This window comes from Rissa tridactyla, chromosome 22 (assembly GCF_028500815.1).
Source record: "Rissa tridactyla isolate bRisTri1 chromosome 22, bRisTri1.patW.cur.20221130, whole genome shotgun sequence".
Lineage (NCBI taxonomy): Eukaryota > Metazoa > Chordata > Aves > Charadriiformes > Laridae > Rissa > Rissa tridactyla.
In genome coordinates, this window is record NC_071487.1 from 2,966,765 (window position 1) to 2,989,395 (window position 22,631).

The 22,631-nt window shown below is 58.7% G+C and overlaps 2 protein-coding genes and 1 non-coding gene across 4 annotated transcripts; 2 read left to right on the forward strand and 1 right to left on the reverse strand.

Moving 5' to 3' along the window:
* Positions 1-4: 4 nt before the first annotated feature.
* Positions 5-8,752, forward strand: R3HDM4 (R3H domain containing 4). Of its 2 annotated transcripts, none has more exons than XM_054182171.1 (8): positions 5-149; positions 3,261-3,415; positions 3,584-3,702; positions 4,504-4,627; positions 5,101-5,186; positions 6,319-6,404; positions 6,815-6,870; positions 7,614-8,752. In XM_054182171.1, the coding sequence occupies exons 1-8, from the start codon at positions 106-108 to the stop codon at positions 7,715-7,717; spliced, it is 774 nt and encodes a 257-aa protein (XP_054038146.1). In that variant the 5' UTR covers positions 5-105; the 3' UTR covers positions 7,718-8,752. The 2 variants fall into 2 exon arrangements, with proteins under 2 accessions (XP_054038146.1, XP_054038145.1); XM_054182170.1 differs by lacking the exon at positions 5-149 and adding an exon at positions 257-914.
* Positions 8,753-8,854: 102 nt separating this feature from the next.
* Positions 8,855-8,961, reverse strand: LOC128900832 (U6 spliceosomal RNA). The gene has a single exon (XR_008463368.1). It is a non-coding gene; the product is annotated as a U6 spliceosomal RNA (small nuclear RNA).
* A 346-nt stretch (positions 8,962-9,307) lies between these two features.
* On the forward strand, positions 9,308-19,494 carry MED16 (mediator complex subunit 16). The gene is made up of 14 exons (XM_054182123.1): positions 9,308-9,992; positions 10,412-10,519; positions 10,733-10,902; positions 11,781-12,212; positions 13,123-13,228; positions 13,900-14,055; positions 14,400-14,611; positions 14,887-15,093; positions 15,535-15,745; positions 15,930-16,063; positions 16,456-16,648; positions 16,902-17,118; positions 17,524-17,607; positions 18,706-19,494. Exons 1-14 carry the CDS (start codon positions 9,857-9,859, stop codon positions 18,830-18,832), a joined length of 2,493 nt encoding a protein of 830 aa, XP_054038098.1. The 5' UTR covers positions 9,308-9,856; the 3' UTR covers positions 18,833-19,494.
* The last annotated feature ends 3,137 nt before the right edge of the window (positions 19,495-22,631 follow it).

The window sequence follows — 22,631 nt, forward strand, 5'->3', positions numbered from 1 at the left end:
GGGGCGGTACTACCTGTGGCCCCGTCCCTCTGACGCCATTTCCGGCGGGCAGGCGGAGGTCCCGGTACTGGCGGAGGCGCAGGGCCGGGCCGGGCCGAGCAGGCCATGGTGGTGCTGCGGGGCGGCGCGGGCCCAGAGGAGCCCTACCCGTGAGTGCGGGCCCCGGGGCCGGGCGGGCCGTGGGGGGCGGCCGGGCCCTCCCGTAGGGCCCTGGGGGGGAGGCCGCGGCCTCCGCCCGCGGGCTGTCAGTGCGGCCGCGGCTCCGGCCCTGTCTCCCCACCCTCCCTCTCTTCGCCCTGGGCTGGGGGGGCCCCGCTTCTCCCGGGGCGTCCCCGGTGCTGCCGGGCCGGGGGAGCGTGAGGGGCGGCTGTACTGTCCCGGGAGAGCCTTTACCCCACCGGCCTTGAGCCGGCGGCGGCTGTGTCAGAGGCAGGAGGCTGTAATTAGGGTAATGGGCTAATTAGTGTTTACCCCGCCGAAGGTCACGGGTGCTCCCTGAGGTCACCGGGAGCAGAGAGGGGGTGTGCTATGCAGGAGCCCGGCTGGATGCCCTTGGGAGACCTGGTCCTGGTGGGTGCCGGGGCTGCGGGGATCCTGGCTGGGCCGGGGGCTGCTGGTTCTGCAAGTGCAGCCCGAGCCTGGCGCTGCCAGCCTTGGTGGAGGCCAAGAACCGCGCCATGGCAGCTGGGGACCCGCAGGCTCTGCCCGGCTTCCTCCTCCCTGGAGCAGCAGCCCTATCTGGCACCGGTGGCATCCAGCCTTGGTGCTGCGTCCTGCTTGCTAAACAGTAAACAAGAGGAACTGGTTAAAAACCTCCTGGCGGAGAACGAGGGGCTTCTCGTTTCTTGCCTAGAAATGAGAAGTGGAGGAGAAGCCGCTGACCTTTCTGTGCAGCTGGGCACGTGTCCCCCGAGGTGAGCTCTGCAGGGACCCTGCTCCTGGGGGTGGCCACAGCAGCCTGGCTGTGGCTTGCACGGGAGGGGATCCTGATGGTGAAGTTACTGATGTGGGGCTGAGAGAGGGGCTCGTCCGAGACCAGCTGCTCGCTCCTGGCTGGGCACCTGGCGCTGTAAAGCCCGGCTCTGCTGGCACAGACCTGAGGTCACTGTCACCTGTGAGTCTCCCGGCTTGGAAATCAATCCTGCAGCTCTGCCCAACACTGGCGGGCAGAGGCGGCAGCGCCAAACGGCGGACGTGGCAGCACAGGGTGCCGAGGTGCGGTGCCAGGCCGTGAGCACACACCGGGCAGCCTCGGCACCGCCACAAAGGGCCCTGAAGGCTGTGGGGAGCGAAAGGTCCTGCCACCAAGAAGCTGGGGCTGCCCAAACCTCGGTGCTGGGCAGGGGGTCCCTGCACCGGGAGCAGGGGCTCCTGGCAGGGCTGGGGGTGCTCCCACCCCGGTGACACTTGCACAGCTATTTTTAACATTTTTTTTTTTCCTCCCTCCAGCAGAGGCTGGAGGATGCACCCTCCCCGTTGTCCTGCTGCTGTGAGTTAGGGCTCCCTGGTCTATGAAAACAGGGTAAATATTTACTGCGCGTTGCCCTGCACTCTTCTTTGAAGGGCTCTCTCCGTGGCGGAGCCGCCCGGGGCCACGCTGGTGAGCCGTGACGGCTCCTGGTGGTGCCAGGCTCGCAGCTGCCACGCTCTGTGTACTCAAAGCTCCAGACCAGGGCCAGCAGTAAGGTGACTCCCTCTATTTTTAAATTTTTTTCTTAACCACCTTTGTATCAAAACTTGATCCGTGAGCGCTGGTAGCTCTCTGTTTGCAGCTTGGGTTACAGCTCCCCACCCGTCTGCTAGTCATCGCCGGGGATACATGCATCCCTTTTATTTCTTCCGAGGCCACCTCTGTCACTGTTTTCTCTCCAGCTGGAAGCAGGGGGAGGTTGTTTTTTCTCCCTGCCCCAGCAGCAGAGGCCCCATCACTGCCTCTCTTCAGGGAAAGAGGGGGGGGGGAATAAAAATCAAGGCTTTGGTGTGGGTGAGCAGCTGGCTGCCTTCCCAGGTGGGATGTAATCGCATGGTGCAGCCCGCTCTGCCCCAGCTGCTTGGGATGGCTGTGCCAGCGCCCGATTGCGGTGCTGGGTCTCCCCGGAGCCCCAGGGAAAGGAGGGGACGGAGTGGGGACCTGGCCCCGCGGAAGGGGCGAGACCATGGTGCTGCGATGGCCGGGAGGGCAGTGGGCAGCCTCACTGCTCCCCTTCCAGCCCTGCCCGCGGGGTCGTGCCGGGGCGGTTTGTTTTGGTGGTGTTGGTTTTCTCGCCCACCTTGTGCCGCGCTAAAGGAAACCCACACAAACCGGAGGGGAAGCTGCGACGCAGAGACCTCAGCAAGTGGGCAAAGAACAAGTGAAAAGATAGTGAAACTTCCTGTCTTTGGCAGAGTTTTAGTGAACTCTGAAACCAAAGCGGTTGCGTTAAATGCCCATTGAGCTTCTTGCTCATCTCTCGGTTTAATTTTCACATGAATCAGCAAAGTTATGGCCGTTCCTAAATTGTGCGCGTGTCTAAGTGATGCCTTGACCGTAGAATTGTTATTAACAGGAGCCAAACACCTTTGGGTGTACCAGGAGCGGTGCAGTCTTTCTCCCGGAAGCTGTAGCTACCCGTTGCCTGCTCTGGATGGTGGCCGGTGTCGGCTCTGGGCCCTGCTGGCCGCATCCCCGGAGGACGGAGAACCAGTGAAACCAGCCCTTGCTGGGGCAGGGGTTGGTGGGGAGCAGCCGCAGCAGCGTAACGGTCTGGAGGGAAAAGCTGGCCCAACCAGTAATTATGTGGCCATGGCGGGTGTTGCCGCTGCCCTCGGTGGTCCGGTGGTGGGGCCAGTTGCCGATGGCTGCGGAGACCGCATGGCAGGACGGTGCCGGCACTTCCAGCGGCACGCTCTGGCTGGGCGATGGCAAACGTGAGGTGCTGCGTGGGGCAGCTCAGGGTCCCTCCCCAGCCTCTGCCTCCGCAGAAACGAATCTCTTCATCTCGTTTTACATGCTGGTGGAGTTAATTGCCCGCAAGGTCTAGCCGCTGTTGCGCAGCTGCTTTAAACAGACCGAGTCCTTGGAGCAAGCCATGGTTCAGCAGCGCGGTGTGCCATGACCGGAGGAAGGCCGGGCCCCTTGGAGGAGGACGCGGTGCCTCTTGCATTAACGCTGATGGCTGACGCTCTGCCTCCCCCATTGTGGGCTCTCCCCGTGCACCTCCCTGTCCCCAGCCCTGGGGATCTCGGGTGGGCTCAGTTCCCTCTGCCCTGTGTCCCTGCAGGAGGATCGAGGACTGCCTGCCCCCGCTGGAGGACTCCCCGTCCAAGAGGTTCTCCCCCTCCAAGCGAAAGCAGTATTATATCAACAAGGCCATCCGCAACTCGGACCCCATCCCCCGGGCCAAGGGCCGCAAGAGCCTGCAGAGGCTGGAAAACAGTAAGGATCTGGGGCGGGTTCTGAGTGCTCACTCTTTCCAGGCTGGATCTCTTCCCCTGTCCCTAAATCCCCCCTGCTGCGTGGCAAGCAGGGGATGCTGGGAGTGCAGGACCTCTCTGAGGGTGCTGCCTCCCATCTCGGGGGCTTCGCTCTTTCCCCCCCCGCCAGCTCGCTACCTGATGACGCTTTTGGAGCGAGATGAATGCGGGAGCGACGAGGGAGAGCTCGCCCACTCCGCCACCCCCAGCATCTTCACCGAGGCTTGTAACAACGAGACCTACGTGGAGGTAGGTGCAGCCGCCCACCTGCGCAGGGCTCGCGGGGGGTCCCTGGCGTGGCACATGCGGTTCTGGCAGGCCGTGGTGTCTGTTCGTGGCTCTTCCAGCCCAAGGAGCCCTCTGCCTCCCCGGCCTGAGCTGTTTGCCCTAACTCCTGCCCATGTCGGACTCAGATCTGGCATCTGTGTGCCTGGCTGCCACCGCGTGTGCCAGGGGGAGATCAGGTCCCGGCGCCCCCAGCCCTGCAGCCTGTGGGGTGGGAGGTCTCCGGGCAGATCTTCTTGTGGAGGATGCACACAAATGTGCGGTGCAAGGGCCGGGTCCTGCTCGGAGCCCGACCAGGCTGGCTTAGCGGAGGCTGCTGTTCCCCCAGCAGTGCTCAGAGTGCTGCTGGGTGCCCCAACATACACCTTGTACCTGCAGAACATTAACGTGGGGTGAGCTGCAGCACTTCCTCCGAAGCAGGCCCCTTGCCAAACCCCTCTGTTGCCTCACACTGCCCGGCCGGTGTTGCGATACCAGCTCTGCAACCGGCTGTTTTGAAACTTGGCTCCTCTCCTGTGTGCGATGCTCAGGGCTTTGTCTGCGGAGCGACCTGCGTGGTCCGTGCACGCTCTCGGCTCTGCAGAGCTCTCCTCCTCTCACCCAGCCGGGCTTAGGAAGCCTGATGTAGCCTGGGGTTTGAGGCTGGATTGCAAGGATGAGGGAGAAGGTGGCTCACGGGGTGCCAGGTGGGGCTCAGGGTGGCCGTGCACCACCGGGTGCTCCCCGGGGACCTCTGCAATGGGACCTGATGGCTTGTGTTGTCAGATCTGGAATGACTTCATGAACCGGTCGGGAGAAGAGCAAGAGCGAGTCCTGCTCTACCTGGAGGAGGAGGCCAGGAAGAAGCACAAGAGGAAGCTGCCCGTCAAGAATGAAGACAAGTGGAAAGGTGCTGGGAGGGGATGCTGGGTGGGGAGAGCCTCTCCCTTGCACATGTTTCAGGAAGGACACTCTTCCCCAAGGGCTGCATCCTGCTCCCTGCGCCATCCGCTTGTGACCGGGCCAGGGGATGATGGAGCTGACCCCTGGGGTGCTGAGGGGGGGAGGATTTATGCCCGTCAGACCCCCTCTGTGGGTTCAGGAGGGTTTGGGGGGAGTGGGGAGCGCCTGGGGGCGATGGGCACAGCAGCCAACCTCAGTTGCAGACCCCCAAATCTCCGCACCCTCCAAATGCTCCTTGGTTGGGGAGGGTGTTACTGGTGCAGGGGTGACTGTGCAGATCCGGGAGCGAAGGAGGTGGCCAGCTGGGGTCCTCCGGGGTGATCAGGGGATGCTGTGCGGCTGCGTCCAGAGCCATCCTGCGGGCGCTGGGGGTGTGAGCCGGGTCCGAGTCCCTTCTGTTCTCTTCGCCACCGGCTCCAGAGCACCCTGCCTACTCGCCCAAGGAGTGTTTCCAGCGCATCAGCCGCCGCCTGCGCTCCACCCTGAAGCGGGGCCGGATCCCCATGGTGAGCCGGGGGGCTACTGGGGGGCGGCGGGGCTGGGGCAGGCAGGACTCTGGTTGCCAGAGCCCCACACGCAGCTTCATCCGGAGCCGTGTCCCGAGGGCTGTCCCCTGACCTCGCACGCGGTCACCGAGCCAGACAAGTGCCGAATTTCAGATGAGCTCCTGGGGAATGTGCTCCAGTTCTCGTATGACCTCTGCGGCGGTGGCTGATTACAAACAGACATTCAGCTCCCCATGCAGATGGGTTTTCTGGGCTCAGTTCAGATTTTTCTGGTAGTTACAGGACACTTTTACGTGGTTGATTCCCAGTCTCTGCTCGGTGAGCAGCAGGTGACAGGGGAAACCCAGCACGTTTGCCCGCAGGGGCAGCAGTGGAGCCTTTGGGGTCTTCAGAACGGCCCGTCCAAGGCTATTTGGAAAAACTCAAATGCATTTTGACTGCATAAACTGCTGAGCAGACAATTAAGCCTGAAAGGAGAGGCGAGCGTGGCCTCGTGCCGCCTGGCTCGGAGAGCCGAGCTGCCACGCGCGGCCCCTGCGCTGCCTGCCCAGACACTTGCTCTCCCGGGCCCCGGGGGTGCCTGGCTCCCTGCTCCCTCTTCTCAGTGGTGCTGTTTTCCTGCTCTGTTTGTTTTCCTTGCTCTAATTGGAGTCTCTAAAAGCAGCCTCGGCTCCTCCTGCCCGCTGGCTTCTGCTCAATTTGTTCTCAAATGAGACTAGCTTCTGCTGCTTGTCTCTGGGGTCACGGTGCCCTGGAGTGCTGCATCGAGCTGATCTTTGCCTGTCAGGAGAAAAGGAGACGGGAGGCATGAGGCTTTCCTGGCTGCTGCCACCGCTCTGAGCATGAGGGACGATGCCAGCCCTTGGCACACAAAGTATGGAGTTGGCAGGGGACGGATTTCTCCCTGCCTCGGGGGCTGGAGAGGGGAGTCGTCTCTTTTCCTCATGCTTTCCTGTCGTCTCGCATCCAGATGACTTGCCTGGGAGCTGCTGGCAGTAACTCCCCGGGATTTACTGGGGCTGCGTAACTCGGGAGTTACTCCCCGTTGTGCTGGGGCTGTGCGGACGTGGCGGGGGCAGGTGGTGACCAAGTGCCCGTGGCTCTCGCTGACAGCCCCTGCCTCTCCTTGCAGGGGACGCTGGAGGGCCTGGAGGAGGAGCTGCTGGCCTTTTTCTCCGTCACCCCTCACTCCGTCTACACAGCGCTGATGGACAACAGGTATTTCTGCCCCTCCGGCTCTGCAGAGCGTTGCCGCTCCCCACGGAGCCGGGGCCGGGGTCCTGAGCTGTGTGCACCCCACGTTCAGGGGTTCCCCCCTCACCGCAGCCGGAGCAAACTGCCGTGCACAGCGGCTGCTCGCCTGGGTTCCCGGCACCCCAGAGCAGCCCCAGGCTGTAGGGGGGCTCTGGGAACCGAGGAGACCCCTCGGCCAGGCTCGGGTCTCTGGCTGGGGACGCTCACCCTTGCAGAGCCCCCAGGGGAGGGATGCGCTGGGGGATCCCTGCCCAGGGGCCTGTGGCACTTCGTGCTCCCCGTCTCTGGTCCGTGGGATGAACAAGGGCAGGGCAACACTCGGGAGATTGGGGTCTGAGGCGCTTCAGCTCTAACCCTGTCCCCATCTTCCCCAGCTTCGAGCGACTCCTGCTCCATGCACTCTGCCAGTACATGGACCTCGTCTCTGCCAGTAAGAGCCTCATGTTTACTTGTCTGTTTGGTTTTGGGTTTGTTTTTGTTTTTTTCCCCTTCTCTTCATCACTATCTCTCCTCTCCAGCTCAGACTCTTCCTCCCTCCCTCCTCCCGGCCCCACCTTGCGCTGTGGCTCACAGATAACCCCCCTCTCGCTCCTCCTTGGGAGCCTCGGCTGGGCTCATGCTGCTTCGCCAGCACTGGTGGCCAGTGGGCAACACTGGCCGCTGCCAGGGGCTGAAGCCCACCAGCCGGGGTGGGGGCCAGGCCCAGCTCTGCCTGGGTGGGGGATCTTGTTCGCAGCAGAGCTGCCCTTTCTCCTCTCGGTGCTGGGTTTGGATGGCCCAAAGCATGAGGCTGCTTGTGGGGCTCCCTCTCCCGTGGCGCTGCCTTCTCCTGCGGAGCGCGGCCGTGCCCGCAGGTTTCCCTGGAAGGTCTAGTTGCCAAGGCAGGGGAGGAGGCACCAGGCTTGGTCCCTGCGGAGGAGTCTTCGCTGCTGAGCCTTTCATTAGCAGCTGCTCATGGAAAACAGCAGGAGAGCGCTAATGACGTTGGGGCCCGTGGTGCTGGCAGGGACGCATGGAGGGGGCTGGGGATGGTGATGGGGGGTACAGTTGTTGTCTTTGCTGAGCTGGGGGGAACCTGTGCTCACTGGGAGGAGGAGGGGAGGGGAAGGTAAGGCTGTGTTTGGGACCCACGGAGGGATGGAGAGGTGCTAACTGCTCCCTCTCACCTCCCAGGTTCGGACATCGAAGGGAAACGTCAAATGAAAGTGAGCAACAAACACCGCGTCTTCCTGCCCCCCGAGCTCCTGCTCTCGGACTACCTGGAGCAGATGAGCTGATGCCCCGAGGGACGCCCGGCCCCTCGCCTGGTGCGCTGACGGCTGCCTTCCTCCTCTCCTGGCCTCTGCCAGCCCCGCCATCCCCTCGCTCCGTCCTGCCGCGGCGTGGACCAGCCCCTTCCTCATCCCTTCCCCGTCACCGAGAGCAGACGCTTGATGGTGCTGAGCCGGGGGGTCCGGGACCCCCGGCAGCATGGCCCTGCCAGATATCGCCATGCTCCGGGTGCAGCTGTGCCGGTACCGATCTGCCACGCTGCTTCCCGGCCGGAGCAGCTCTGCCGGAACTGTTTTTGTGTCTATTTATAGCCCAGGTGCTTTTAAAAATAATTGGGCTGGGCCAGCCCCCCCCTCTGGCACCGACGCTCCATGGGTGATGTCGGTCCAGATTTTTCTGCAGTGAAACAGCTCCTCGTGGGTGCTGAGCAAGCGCTGAGCCGGCGGAAGAGCCTGGGGGGCCCATGCCCTCCTGGCTTTCCTTGTGCCCCCAGCCCTGTGCCCACCCTGGGCATGTCCCAGGGGGGGCTCAGCCCCTCCAGCCCCCTTGGGCAGGGTGGGGGGGGGCTCTTGCCGTGTTGGTGTGTCAGCAGCACCCTGTTCCCTGTGCTGCAGGGGGCGGGATGGTTTTAAATGTAATATAGTGTTTTTTAATGTGTGTGTGTGTATATATATGTGCGTGTGTGCTGAAGGAGCACAGCCTGGCCCATGGGGGCTCTGGCTGCTAAGGGGACAGTTTGGGGGTCCCTCTGTGTCCCCAGGGCTTGTTGCAGGTGAGTGGGGGGCATCCCTGCTCTGGTCTGGCCTCTGATGTTGCTGAGGCTGGCCAGGGGGCAGTTGGACCCCCCAGTCCAGGACTGCTGTGGCAGCACCCCTGGCCCTGGGTGCTCTGCTGGGGGGCTTTGCCTGCTGCTCTGGGCTCCCTGCCTGCCATGAGGACACTGGGGCCCCCCCCGGGCTGTCCCCAGTATACCCTGTGCCTTGTTGGCTTGTGTGGCTCGGGTGGGGGGTTCAGGAACAATAAAACAAGGTGTTCCCAGACTCTGGCTCTGTCTCTGCCTTTGGGGGGGCTGCGCGGGAGTTGGGGGGTACGGGGAGGGTGTCTCTGGCACTGACAGCAAAAGGTGGGTGCGGGCCAGTCTCAAAAATATGGAACGCTTCACGAATTTGCGTGTCATCCTTGCGCAGGGGCCATGCTAATCTTCTCTGTATCGTTCCAATTTTAGTATATGTGCTGCCGAAGCGAGCACGGTGCGGTACTCCCCCACAGCAGTATTTAACGCTCTAGAATGCGGACAAATCTAGAGTAGGGTGATTACTCTTCTAGGGCTTGATAAGTATTTTAGAGTTTCCCCGAATATTTCCTGTACTTTAAAACTTCTCTTCGCTTCGACTTCGCCAAAATTCCCAAATCCATAGGTTATATTTGGTGGTTTTTACCCCGGTGGGTTCTGGGTAGGCCCCCATGCAAATCAGCGCCACTGACTGGCACTTCCCCCCTAGCTCTGCCCCCTCCCAGCGCTGAGGGCCCCCGGCCCGGGCTGTCCGCGGCGGTGCCTGAGCGCGCGGTGTGGGGCGCAGGCGCGCGGCGGGCAGCCCGCAGGAGCGGGGCGGGGTCCTGGTGCGCGGCGGGAGGTGGTGCGGGCCGGTGAGTGGGGCCGCCCCCCCCTCCCGTGAGAGAGACCGGGAACCCCCGAGGGACCGGGACACCCTCACACCCCGACATTTCGCCGGGGGTCGGTATCCCGGCGGACAGACCCCCTCCGCTTCCCCCTGCGGGCCGGCGGGGCCGCCCCCGCCTCGCCCCTGCGGCAGGCCCCGCTCCCCCCGCCGTGAGGGACGGGGCGCCGGGGCCTCTCCCGGTGCCGGCCTTGTCCCCACACGCGCCCCGGGGGGCCGCGCTCCCCCCAACAAACATCTCTGGGGGCTGGGGTCCCCATTTGCCCCTCGGGAGCCGGGGGCTGCTGCTCTTCCCCCTCCCCGTGTGCCGGGGGTGCGGCGTAGCAGGGCCTGGGCGCATCCCGGTGCGGTGCCGGTGTAACTCGGCCTCAGCCTGCGGCCTGTGTCCCGTGGAACTGGCCGTTTCGTGCTTCCAGGGAGGAGCGAGCGCCGGTCCCTCTGCAGGGTCCCAGGGCCAGCGGCGCCATGGACTTGGCCTATGTCTGCGAGTGGGAGAAAAAGCCGAAGAGCAACCACTGCCCTTCCATCCCCTTAGTGTGCGCCTGGTCCTGCCGCAACCTCATCGCTTTCACCACAGACCTCAAAAATGAGGAGGAAAAAGGTACGGTGTGCTTGTGGAAGGTTGGGTAACGTCTCCTGGAAGCTCCCAACGCGTTTAGGCAAGTCCTGCCGTCAGGAGCCATTGGGCCAGATGGGCCATGCTCTGCTTTGACCCTAAAATCTCTCACCTGCAGTAATCAACACAGGAAACTCGTGCTCTGTCTTTCCCTTCCATTCCTTAGATTTATTGGGTGTTTTGCTCACTGGGGAGTTGTTCTCACTGTGCTAAACCAGGGCAAGCTTTGGGCTGGTATCTGGTACCTCGCCTGAGTTGCCAAATGCAGTTATTTTCTGTCAAACAATTTTGGGAAGGATAACATTTTTTGCCTTCCCCTACTCTAGCTGAGGCTCTGTGGGTTTAGAAATGCCAGCTGGAGAGCGGGTAGCCAGGGACAGTGATTCACTTGTCTTTTCGGGCAGATCTCACTCATATGGTCCATATCATCGACACTGAGCATCCCTGGGACGTCTATTCCGTTAACTCTGGCCACACTGAAGTCATCACTTGTTTGGAGTGGGATCAGTCAGGTGAGCTTGGATCCCTTCTTGTTACCCTCTATCCCACCATTCACGTGTGTGCATTTCCTAAAATGATGGTATACAATTCGTCGTGGAGAGGGAGTTTGTTGCTTTGCAGCCATGAATTGGGTGTCTCTGTTCCAACTGCACTGGGGTGGTTTGATTTCTCGGTTGATTTTTTTGGCTGCACGCCCTGGTTCTTACGAGGTGCCCTTGTCGTAGGCTCCAGGCTGCTCTCGGCAGACGCGGACGGCCACATCAAGTGCTGGAGCATGACCGATCACTTGGCCAACAGCTGGGAGAACACCGTGGGCAGTATGGTGGAAGGGGACCCAGTTGTGGCCCTGTCCTGGCTGCACAATGGCGTGAAGCTGGCTCTGCACGTGGAAAAGGTTTGTCACAGCTCTGCAGGGGATCCAGTCAGGAAGGCTGGACGTGGTCCTTAACAAAGGACTTGGAAAACCCCTGTCTGTGTTTCCCGTTGCTCTGGGCTTCATCCGTCGCCCTGGGCAGGTCGAGTAGGGGAAGTTTCCCAGGCAAAAGAAAAGTGAGATTCCTAGTTCCTGCTGAATTTCAGTGGGGGTTGGATGCCTTGTTTCTCCTGGTGCTTGAAACACGTGTTCCTTAGTCTGGTGCTTCAATTTCCTTGGAGATAAAAGTATTTCTGTGCCTCCCAGTAGTATTTCAGAAGAAATGTATTTGAGGTCCTGAGGTTTAATCCAGGGATTTGGGAATGGGAGCCGTATGTGTATGGAGATAAGCTGCTTGTTTAGAAACGTGTCTAATTCTGTCAGACTCAAAAAGAGCAAGTCTGCCAAGTAGAAGTTACCTACTTACATTTTTTTAAACATTAACTCTTAGGGTGTCCCACAGAGAGAAGCATTTCCCTCTCTTTAGTGCTGGAGAACCCGAGGCACGGGGACGTAAAGGGTTGTGCAGTGGGTTGATGTCAGAGCTGGATTTGGCCCCAGAAAGGGAGAGGGAGTGTCGGTCTTCCAGGTTCAGTCCACATTAGCAAGGTTGGAGCTGTGTCAGGTGCTCGGAGAGCTTCGCTGAGGGCCTGGCATGTGCCTGCATGGCTGGAACTCCTCTGGTGTGGGGATGAAGGGGCCTCTCCGGGATCACATAGCAAGAGTCGGGTGTGGGAGCTCAGTGCCCTCATCTGACTCTGTTCAGCTCTGCAGTGACTTAGCGAGGAGCGCTCTGCACTCGAGAGCGTACTGCGGGTATCGGGTGCAAATGTCTTTGTGTTGTTGACCTTTGTTCACAGTCTGGAGCATCGAACTTTGGGGAGAAGTTTTCCAGGGTCAAGTTCTCTCCGTCGCTGACGCTGTTTGGCGGGAAGCCCATGGAGGGCTGGATTGCTGTGACCATCAGTGGGCTGGTGACGGTCTCCCTCCTCAAGCCCAACGGGCAAGTGCTGACATCCACAGAGAGCCTGTGCCGCCTCCGCTGTCGCGTTGCCTTGGCAGATGTTGCCTTCACTGGTGGGGGGAACATTGTGGTGGCCACATCCGATGGCAGCAGCACCTCCCCTGTCCAGTTCTACAAAGTCTGCGTCAGCGTGGTGAATGAGAAATGCAAAATAGACACTGAAATCCTGCCTTCACTCTTCATGCGCTGCACCACGGACCCTGCCCGCAAAGACAAATACCCAGCAATCACTCACCTGAAATTCCTCGCTCGGGACATGTCCGAGCAGGTGAGCATATGCTGTTAAAGCAAGTAGGAGTTAAATGAATAGCAAGGAAAGAGCTGTTTGCTCCACCTTTGGCTTCCCCACGTGGCTCTGGAGGTGAATGATTGTGTCCTGCAAAGCCCTTTGTGTTTCTAGCTGCTGTTTCTGGAAGTACTGCTAGTTCAGCTCCGCTGTCACACAGGCTGCACTTAAAATGTCTGGGGGTGTAATGGCTGAGCTCTCCAGTTCGTGGAAAAGCCCGGTCCTTCGTTAGCCTGATTATGCTTTGCTTTGTTTATTTTCCGGATCTGGCCATGGTTGTTAGGGGAGCTCTGCTGCGCTGTCCAGAAGGTTCTGGGATGGGAAGTCTTTCATCTCTAGGTCTCAGCTTCAAAGCATCTCCTTTCCAGAACACTTGGAGCTCTTGATCTGCGTGACTTAATTTTGTAGCTTAACTCTATTTGTCAGGGGATTGCTAATATGATTCTGGAAAGCTAAGTGATTCGATGAAGCCCAACCGCTCTTCTCTCTCCTCTGGTTAGGACGGAATGCCTTGTTGGAGAGCACAGTGTCTGCTCTGGCTTCACACCCAGTTCAGTTTTGCCCTTTCCTTTACGTTTAGTTCCCAATGTGTGCGAGCGACATCAGGTCACAAGGCTGGCGAGAGGTGAGATCGTTTGTGATGTGGAGAGGCACAGGCTGTGACAGCACATGGCAGAGTTCCGCCTCTCTCTGCTTCTAGCTGCAACTAGGGCCTTCACCGTTACGTATTGCTGATACAATCCTCTGCTTTTTGCTGGTGGAATATAAACTAATCAGAAGCAGCAGCCTCAGAATGGAGGAGAGAGGGAGGGGCGGAAAATGCGAGGGGATGGTGTCTTTCCCTATTGTAAAGTTTGGGCGTGTGGTTGCAGTATGGGTTTCTATTTTGCAGGTGTTGCTTTGTGCTTCCAACCAAAACAGCAGCATCGTGGAGTGCTGGTCTCTGCGGAAAGAGGGCTTGCCGGTCAATAATATCTTTCAGCAGATCTCCCCTGTGGGTGAGTTCCTGCACTGGATATGCTTAAAAATAGGAGCAAGGGCTAAGTGAAAGTGCAAGACAGGTTCTCCCATCCATTATTGCCTATATGAGATTATCCAGAATCCCGTGTTTATTTTGCAGGTGTTCTCAGTCACATGCTCTATTCCATCTGTTTGCATCTTAGGCAACAAATTGCTGGTTTCCAGGAAGTGGTTTGATTGTTACTTTCACTCAATAAAAGACATTTTCTGTGTTAACCTGCGGAACCGCTCTTCCCACTGAGAACCGAGCGAGCCGAGCCTTCTAAAACAAAAAGATCGTGCAGCAAAGCCAGTTTCATCAGGCTATCCAGTCTGTGTGGTTTTTCCACCTGATTTCAGATAAAACAAATCTATGTGTTTTGTTCCGGTGAAATATAAAGGATTATTCTACATAAGGATTTTTTTAATCACTAGCAGCAGAGCCTTCCATCAAAAGAGACATAAAAAGAAGCCGTTGTTTGTACAATTACTGAGGTCAGGAAAAAAATAGGGAAATATGAGGGAAATATACAGGTGTGGTAGAATGAACAAATACTCGGTGCTTGATCCCGCTTAGTTGGGGAGGGGGAGTGTGGGCAGAAATTGGTGGGGGTATATTTTCTGATCTCTTTGGGGAGAGATGTCTCACTTATTTACTTATTTTTCATAGTTGGAGACAAGCAACCCATGATACTGAAATGGCGGATTCTTTCTGCCACCAATGACTTGGATCGGGTTTCGGCTGTGGCTCTGCCGAAGTTGCCCATCTCCCTGACCAATACTGATCTGAAGGTAGCAAACGACACCAAATTCTTCCCTGGATTGGGTAAGGAGTTTCTATTTTCTTTCTAAATACGTAGCTTTTGCCTGAAACTTTCCCTTCTTCATCTTCTGAACTGTAGCTGAAGGAAGAATTCAGAATAAACCATATGAAATGCTGATAGGAAAAGTTTGGTATCTTCCTATCCATCCCATTTCATTTCCATGGAATGATGCGTATCTCTGAAGTGCTGATGTGGCCTCAAGATATGAATGTGCCTGAGAGCCCACAGCCTTTTGGGTGCTGTGTTGTTGCCACGTGGGCTTTCAGTGGTGGCAGCTTCTCTGGGAGAGGTCTGGGTTACACTGGGAGCAGTCGCTTGCTCACCCTCGGCTGTTTTCTCTCCACAGGTCTGGCTTTGGCTTTTCACGATGGCAGCGTCCACATAGTTCATCGCCTGTCCTTGCAAATGATGGCCGTCTTCTACGGCTCTTCCTCCCAGCGCCCGGTGGACGAGCAGACTATCAAGAGGCAGCGAACTGCTGGTCCCCTGGTTCACTTCAAAGCCATGCAGCTCTCCTGGACATCTCTGGCCTTGGCTGGCATTGATAGCCATGGGAAGGTATTGTGCTCTGCTTGAGGGGTATGTGTTAGTTCTTCTCGTCCAGGTTCTCTCTCTGTCTCTCTAAGAGGCGATGGATTGCTCAGAAAAACACTGGGAATGTTACGTCCAGCTGGGTGATCCGTGTTAAACAAGAAGGGCTGTATCCTGTTACTGCAGGAGTTGTATCTTTGGGTCAGGAATGAGGAGCGGTTGGCCCTGTGTTGTGTTACAGCTTTGCAGAATGTTTTCAGTTCGGTTCTTGATAGGGATTTTCCGTTGCCTCCTCCCTTCAGCTGAGCATGCTTCGCATCTCCCCCTCCATGGGCCACGTGCTGGACATGAACATGTCCCTCCGTCACTTGCTGTTCCTGTTGGAGTATTGCATGGTGACTGGCTATGACTGGTGGGACATCCTGCTCCACGTCCAGCCCAACATGGTCCAGAACCTGGTGGAGAAGCTGCATGAGGAGTACATGCGCCAGAACGCGGCCCTGCAGCAGGTCAGCGGGAGCTCCCGGGCAGACGGTGGGCACACAGAGGGGTCTCGGTGCCTGGGAGGAGGGGGTAGTCATTGCCAGCGCTCAGAGGACAGACGGCTCTGACTGCCTGGCCGTGCTGTCTCCGAGTACACTACTCGAGCAGTACTCGAGGTGTGAAGAACCTCCATTTAAGCAGTGTTCATTTTCACTAACATTAATGCATCTCTACCTGTTGGAAGCTTCTTGTGAGGTGGTAAAGTCTATTTTTGGCAGAGATTCTGGGAACAGCAGCACTGTTTGTACATGCACAGAACAGTATTCGCATGCACGGCACAGTATTCACTATTCCTGTCATTCATGTGGCAGAAACGGAGAGTAGAGAATAAAGCAGCTTGCTTTAATGAGCTTATTCTCATTCTGCCTTTACTTCTTTATTTTTCCTGGTGTCTCACTGTCGATCAGGTCCTCTCCACGCGCATTGTTGCCATGAAGGCGTCTCTCTGCAAGCTCTCCTCCAGCACCATAGCCCGCGTGTGTGACTACCATGCGAAGCTCTTCCTGATCGCCATTAGCTGCACCCTGAAATCCCTGCTACGCCCACACTTCCTGAACACCCCGGACAAGAGCCCCGGGGACCGACTCACCGAAATCTGCTCCAAGATCACAGATATAGGTAGTGATTTCTCATACATCAGGCACTGCGTTCTGAGTCGTTTGTCGGTTTGATATAAAATGTCATGGTCTCATATTAGCTCCCGGGGTTTGAGGAAGAAGCGGGTGACCTCTCTTGGCACTGCAGGGACAAGGGGCGGAGTTTGGATCTTCCTGAGCCAGGAGATATCTTGCTTCTGTTTCAGACATCGACAAGGTGATGATTAACCTGAAGACAGAAGAATTTGTCCTGGAGATGACCACGTTACAGTCCCTGCAGCAGCTCATCCAGTGGGTGGGAGATTTTGTGCTGTACTTGCTGGCCAGCCTGCCTAACCAGGTGAGAGCCCGGCGGGCTGAGAACGGGCCCAGAGGAGCAAAAAAAATCTGTGTACAGTGTTCGGGTGGCTTTAGCCGAGTCATGCATGACCCCGGTGTTCCTGTCGGAACCGACACTTGGGAGAAGAGTGTACGAAACAGCAGAAATACAAAATGGTCCGTTCCGTGCCCATGTGGGAGTCAGTGGTGTAGTGACTGGCAGCTGCATTCGGTGGCTGCCTGACTTGTCTGAGCTTTTCCTGAACCTCTGCGTCCCTCAGGCCTGCGCAGCATCCTCTGGCAGAGAGCGCCGCAGGCTGCGTGGTGCTTGAAAAGAGGAGTTGTCTGAAAACGGAGCAGGGGTTCCGGCAGGCTGCATGTAGGTCCCAGTCTCGGCTCTTTCCTCCTCCGCAGGGCTCCCCTGTGCGGCCGGGACACAGCTTCCTGCGAGACGGAGCCTCCCTGGGCATGTTCAGGGAGCTGATGGTGGTGATCCGTATTTGGGGGCTGTTGAAGCCAAGCTGCCTTCCCGTCTACACGGCAACCTCCGACACCCAGGACAGCATGTCCCTCCTCTTCAGGCTCCTGACTAAACTCTGGCTGTGCTGTAAGTGTTTGCCGGTTTCCCTGAACAAAAGAACCCTTCCTTAATGTGGATCGTGCATGAAAGGAATAATTGCGGGGAGTGAGTTCTGAGTGGGTCTGTGGTGTTTAGAAAGGGCAAGTACAGCTGCCAAGTTTATTGTTTGCTGTGCCGTGTTGGCGGATGGAGGAGGAAACTGCACGCAGTTCTCGCCATCTCTAAATGAGAAATTTAAAGATCAGGCTGGTTCTCTCTCTTCGCTTTATTTTCCATGCAGGTCGTGAGGAAAATCACATAACGGAGCCAGATGATACCCTGATAGACGAGTGTTGCCTCCTCCCTAGCCAGCTGCTCATTCCCAACATTGACTGGTTGCCCATCAACGACGGCATTATCAGCAAGCTGCAGAACAAACAGCTTGTCCGGCTGCAGTTCGGGAAAGCTCCTGGGCTCGTCGGTCACACTGTCTCTTCCCAGTTTGATGCCTTTGTCAGGTGCAGAGACCCGAAAGGAATCGGTGGTGTGACGGGAAGGGGGTGTCGGGAGGGTTTGGGATCTCTGCAGCTCCGAGGGGTCGGTGTGTTCAGGACGCCTGCCTTTTTTGGCTCATCCACTTGCTGGTGTCACCCAAGAGCAGTTTGTTCTCTCTGCTTGAATTAATTTCTTAACTTGCAATGGGCTGGGGATTTAAAGCGTTGAAAAGAGGTGGCAAATGGAGGGGGGGAAGAATGCTAGTTTGTGATTAGGTTCGTGTCAGCGTGGCCTGGAATCCCCTGGCACTCGGTGGACTGGGTAATCAAAGCCTGTGTCGCGTCGGCCACTGAAATGCAGCTTGCTGTCCTGGAAACAGCTTTTACAAAGTGATATTCTAGAACGTTCCCGTTCTTCTTCCTCCCCAGGGCACCTGGACAGCCCAAAATTGATCATCTGAGGCGGCTTCATTTAGGCGCGTACCCGACAGAGGAATGCAAGTCGTGTACCAGGTAAGCGCCGCAAGCTCATCCCTTCAGTGCAGAGGAGCTCTTGGCAGAGACTCAAACTGTTCTTTTTGTCATTCAAAAGCTCTTTCAGTCTCTGTTTACCATCCTCGCTGGTATCCCAGTAACATTTCATGCTAATTGTGGCGGCAGGAGGAAATGCTGCTTCTATAATAAGGCTTTTGGTGTACGGCGCTACCCCTAGCCTTGGAAGAAAGCAGTCGTGGTTGTGTTTTAAGGCAACACTAACCTGGAAAACCACGATCCTTAAACTGTGTCGCTGATTCGAGATAGCTGCTGCTCTATCACTGCAGCAGGGCTGTTAGATTAAAAATCTTATTACTTTGCCCGGTGCAAAGTAACCCCAGGTCTGTGAGAATTAACTACCTTCGTCATGGCCAGTGGTTGAAGCGCGTTTCATCTAAGGGCTGAATTGTGGGTCACGGGATAAACAGGATAGCGCTTTGACAGAAAAATCCGAGAGCAGTCGGGCTGCGCAGGTAAGCGGAGTCCAGAATTTGGCCTGTAAGAGTCCGTTAGCCATGAGAAATCCTCAGCTTGTTTAGCAGGTCTGGTCTTTCAATAAAACCACCTGTGTTCTTGGAGAGGAGCTGGTGAGAGGAAATAATCACAGGATCCGTGGTGCCGTTTTTGGGTCGTCTTTCAAACCAGGCTTGCATTTTAAGTCCCTTTGTGCCGTCCTCTTCATCCACCCTCACAAAAGAGCCTGGATTTCAAAACAATGGGGCAGGGAGCAAACATCCATCTAATCATGTGATTGCATTAGCTTTAATTATTGGTTTTAATAGAAAGTCTCTGTAGCAGATCATTTTTACAAGATGACTGTCTGCTGTTTTATGTATAAATAGCAGCTGGGGGCTGTTGTCTTGAAGACAGCCTTCTGTTCCACGGTAACCTCTCTTCCCTTTGGATAATTGCTCGCGTGGTTTCAGCTGGCTTTTAGAGCTCACAAACATCACCTGCAAATGACACGAAAGCTGCTTTCCTCCTCGGATTCTTTGTTCCCCGCGTGATCCGTACGGATGCCCCGGCAGTGCTGGCTCTTTCTTCCCGAGCCTGGCTGCAGCTCTCGTTTCTTTCCAGGTGTGGGTGTGTTACGATGCTGAAATCGCCCAACAAAGTGACGGCGGTGAAGCAGTGGGAGCAGCGCTGGATCAAGAACTGCCTGTGTGGGGGGCTGTGGAGGAGGATGCCCCTCAGCTACTCCTGAGCCGGGGGAACAGCCGGCGCCAAGCAGAAGAGCTGCTCGGAGCTTCCTTCCTTGGAGGCGTCTGGGCCGAAGGGACGGCAGCTCTTCTGAGCCCTCTGGAAGCGTCGGCCCGTGAGACGGCGCCGAGCAGCCGACCGCGGTGCTGCTGCTCTTCTTGCATTGATCTTTCTGCCCTAAAAAAGAGGGGAGGGAGCTCTTCCTTTTACAGGGAAGAGCCGGAAGGCAACGCCAGAGGTTTCCCTGTCAGGGTCAGCCTGGGAGGCGAGCGCCCGGCGGCGTTTGTGTCTGGGCCGAGCAGGCGGAGGGGCCAGACCCCGGCGCGAGCCCCTGCGTGGGCAGAGGGTGGTGACGGTGGTGGCTGGGGGTGAACGGACAAAGTCCCCGGTAAAAGGGGAACAAATACCTGGTGCCTCCTGTTCAGCCTTTGCTACGGGCTGCTTGGGAAGCGCAGCCTGGGCCGGGTACTCCCTCTTCCCCCGCGCTTCTCCCTCCTCTGAGTGACCTTGATGGGAGACTTCACCGTCGTACCTTTAACGGAGCAGTCGCTTCCCCCTCCAGAGGAGCAGGAACACGGGACTGTTTCTCCCTGGAGCAAACCCCTCTGGCTCTCATCGAACCGGCAGCTCTTTTGTAAATAAAAGTTCCCTGAATTTTGTATGGAATGTTTGGTCTTTTCCTGTGACTTTGGTCGTGCACCCGTCCTGGACAGTCGATGCACGAGCAGAAGCGGGAAAGCCCTGCTTAATTGCATCTCTGTTAGGAAAGGAGCTGCCATCATTTGCAAAATTGGAAGGGGAAATTAGTGTTTTCAAGCTTCTGTCCGGTTATTACGGACACAGGAGGAGAAAGCGTCAAGTCATTGGGATGGTTTTAAGTCTCCAGCTTCAGGCAAAGCCAGACATTTCAGGGTGTTCCTGGTGTACAGCTCCATACCGCTCCCAGGGTCAGGCGTAAATCGCATCAACCGTTGGCCCTCATTTAACGGTGCGGAGCTACCGCTTCGCTGAGCGCACTTATTTGCCCGAAATTACAAACTAATGGCGCTAACACTGTGGCATCTGCTGGGTGTAGCGGCCCTGGCTCTTTGGTCTTTGGGTGGATGCCCTGGGCTACCGGTGTGCGTTTGCTCCGCTCTCTGCGGCCGTCGGTTCTCGGGACGGGCTTTTCATTGTGGGAGGGGGAGCCCCGCGGCCTCCCGGCAGTCGGGATGTAGCAGCGCAGCTCCGGGACTTCCAGACGGTGCAAGCTCCTTCGAGCGGTTGCTCCGGGTTTGCCCGCACGTGGGGCTGGTGCAAGCCCCCGGCTGGAAGCCCAAGTTGGGCAGGACCTTCTCGCGGGAGCCCGGGTGGCCGGTGGCCACTGGGAACGGGGCTGGAGCAGGCGGCTCCCCAGGATCGGCCCTAAACATCCATGCGCTTTGACCAAGCGCAGAGGAGACGCTCGGAGCTGAGCTGCGGCTTGGCCAAATTCCTGCCCAGAGACCATTTAAGGGAGCGAACACGCCAGTTTCTGTATATTCCCTTCCCTCTGGAGCTGCGTTTTCATTTATTAGTGAAAAATTGAGCTGTGGCAAAGAGCTCGTCTCTCAGCTCCGTTTAATGTTTTGCTGTACGGAGCTGGTCTCTGCCTTGCTATTCTTGTGGTAATTAAGGAAAATCAAATGGCTAATTAGGAAACTACAACTTCTTGTTAAGGCTCTTTTTTCCCCTGCAAGTAAAACTGTAATCAACCCGGGCCCTCGTTAATCTCCTTTTGCTCAGAGAACGGGTTTGGGGTTATTTAATGTTTGATTGCCGCTGCTCCCTGGGTGCACGGAGGTGGGACCGAGCGGCCGCTCCGTGGGAGGACGGAGGCTCGTGGAGGATGGATGCTCATGGAGGACGGACGCTCGGGGAGGATGGAGGCTCGTAGAGGTTGGATGCTCGGGGAGGATGGAGGCTCATGGAGGATGGATGCTCATGGAGAACAGACGCTCGGGGAGGGCGGAGGCTCGTAGAGGTTGGATGCTCATGGAGGACGGAGGCTCGTGTCCCCCCTTCTCCTCCTGCCCGAGATGGAGCCCGGGGCTGGGAGCAGCTCCCCGAGGCGCTGGCTGAGCTCCGGGTGGCCGCGTGCGCAGCGAGGGACGGAAGGTGGGTTTTGAAGCCCAGAACCGCTTTCTCCTCCTCCGCCCCCCACGCGGCGCCCTTCTGCCCCATCCCACCCTGCGTCCATCGCTCCTTGTCCCGCTCTGCCCCGCTCCCGGGATGGGGATGCTGGAAGGGTCGGAATGCTGGAAGGGTCTCGCGGTTCCCTGCCGATGCTCCCTCCTGGCCTGGCTCCCTCCAGGGACTGGGGGACCCCCCTGTCTGCGGGAGGGCGGGGGGCTCCCCTGCACACTGGTCCTGCCACCGTGGGGGACACAGGACAAGGACCAGCGTCCTGCCGGGGCAGCGCGGTGCCGGCCGCTCCCGGGGCTGGAGGGGGTCTCTCCTAGAGGCTGGGCTGCAGCTGCGGGATGAGGGCTCTGCCTCCCCCCCAAAAACAGCCGCAGGCCCTGAGCCGAGCGCCGGCGTCTCCCCCTCCAGCCCCCTTAGCCCTTCCACGGCCCCGGGGACAAGGATGGAGGGTCCCGGCACGGGTCCTGCCCAGCCTCCTTGGCCCCCACCGCGGGAGCCGGAGCTGCCCTTTGCCTAATCAGCAATTTGCAGGTTCTGCTTTAACAAATGGCCGCACAAGGGCTCCGCGGGAGGCCCCGGCCCTGCACCTCATCGTGGCCGTGCCGCAGGATGCGTCCCCTGCTCCCCCCGGGGCTGATGGGCTGGGGGTGCTCGGCCGTGGGGCACGGGGGTGGGAGCAGGGCCGGGAGCAGTGTTGGGGGGCCGGTGGGGCCCCCGTGCCCCTCGAGGAGACGCCGCTCCGGGGCAGAGCTGGGGTCCAGCGCTCACCGCAGTGAGTTTGGGGGGGGTCTCAGCACACGGCCAAGGCACAGGGGGGGATGGGGCTCCCCCCAAAATGTGATCGCGGAGGGGAGGATGGGGGGGCCCTGGCCGCATTGTCCCCATGGGCTCAGCCTCAGCGTCTGCCCCCCTCGTGTCCAGCTCCTCCTGGTGCTGCCTGTGCCCCCCACCCGCCCCGGGCAGGGGCTCCCACGCAGACCCCGCCATGGTCCTGCCAGCTCTGCCTGCAGGAATCACCATCGCTTTATTGCAGCGGGTCGCGGTCAGCGTTACGGCGCGGTCAGCAAAGCCTGTGGCTTCCACCAGTGCGGGGGGCTGTGACCCCCCCACCCACCCCCGGGCAGGCCCCACACTTTGTAAGGGGCGGCCGTGGCCGGGAACCCCCTTCCCCCGGTTTCTGGCGGGTCCCCCCAGCCCAGCTCTCCTCCCGGCGCGGGGGGATGCTCCGGGGGGGGCGGCGGTGGGAGCCCCCCGGGCGCTCGGCGGTGCGGCTGTCCCCGAGCGGCAGCGTGGGCGTCGTCGGTGCTCTGGCCGTGCCGGCAGCAGCAAGCCGTGGCGTGGAGCCGGGTCCCCAGGGACGGCTCAGCGAGTGTCCCCCTCCCCGGCCGCGGAGGCCATGACGCTGTCGATCCAGGCCACGTACGGGGCGATGCGGGTGTAGATGGCGGGTTTCTTGTAGTTGCCGCAGACGCGGGAGCCAGCCGTGACCACCCCCTCGGCCACCCCATTGCAGACCAGGGGGCCGCCGGAGTCTCCCTGCAGAACCAAGGCTCCTCAGCACTCGGCAGGGACGGCGGCCCCGTCCCCCACCCGGAGCTGGGGGTCCCCGCCTGACCCACGGCTCCGTGGGGGTCAGGTCC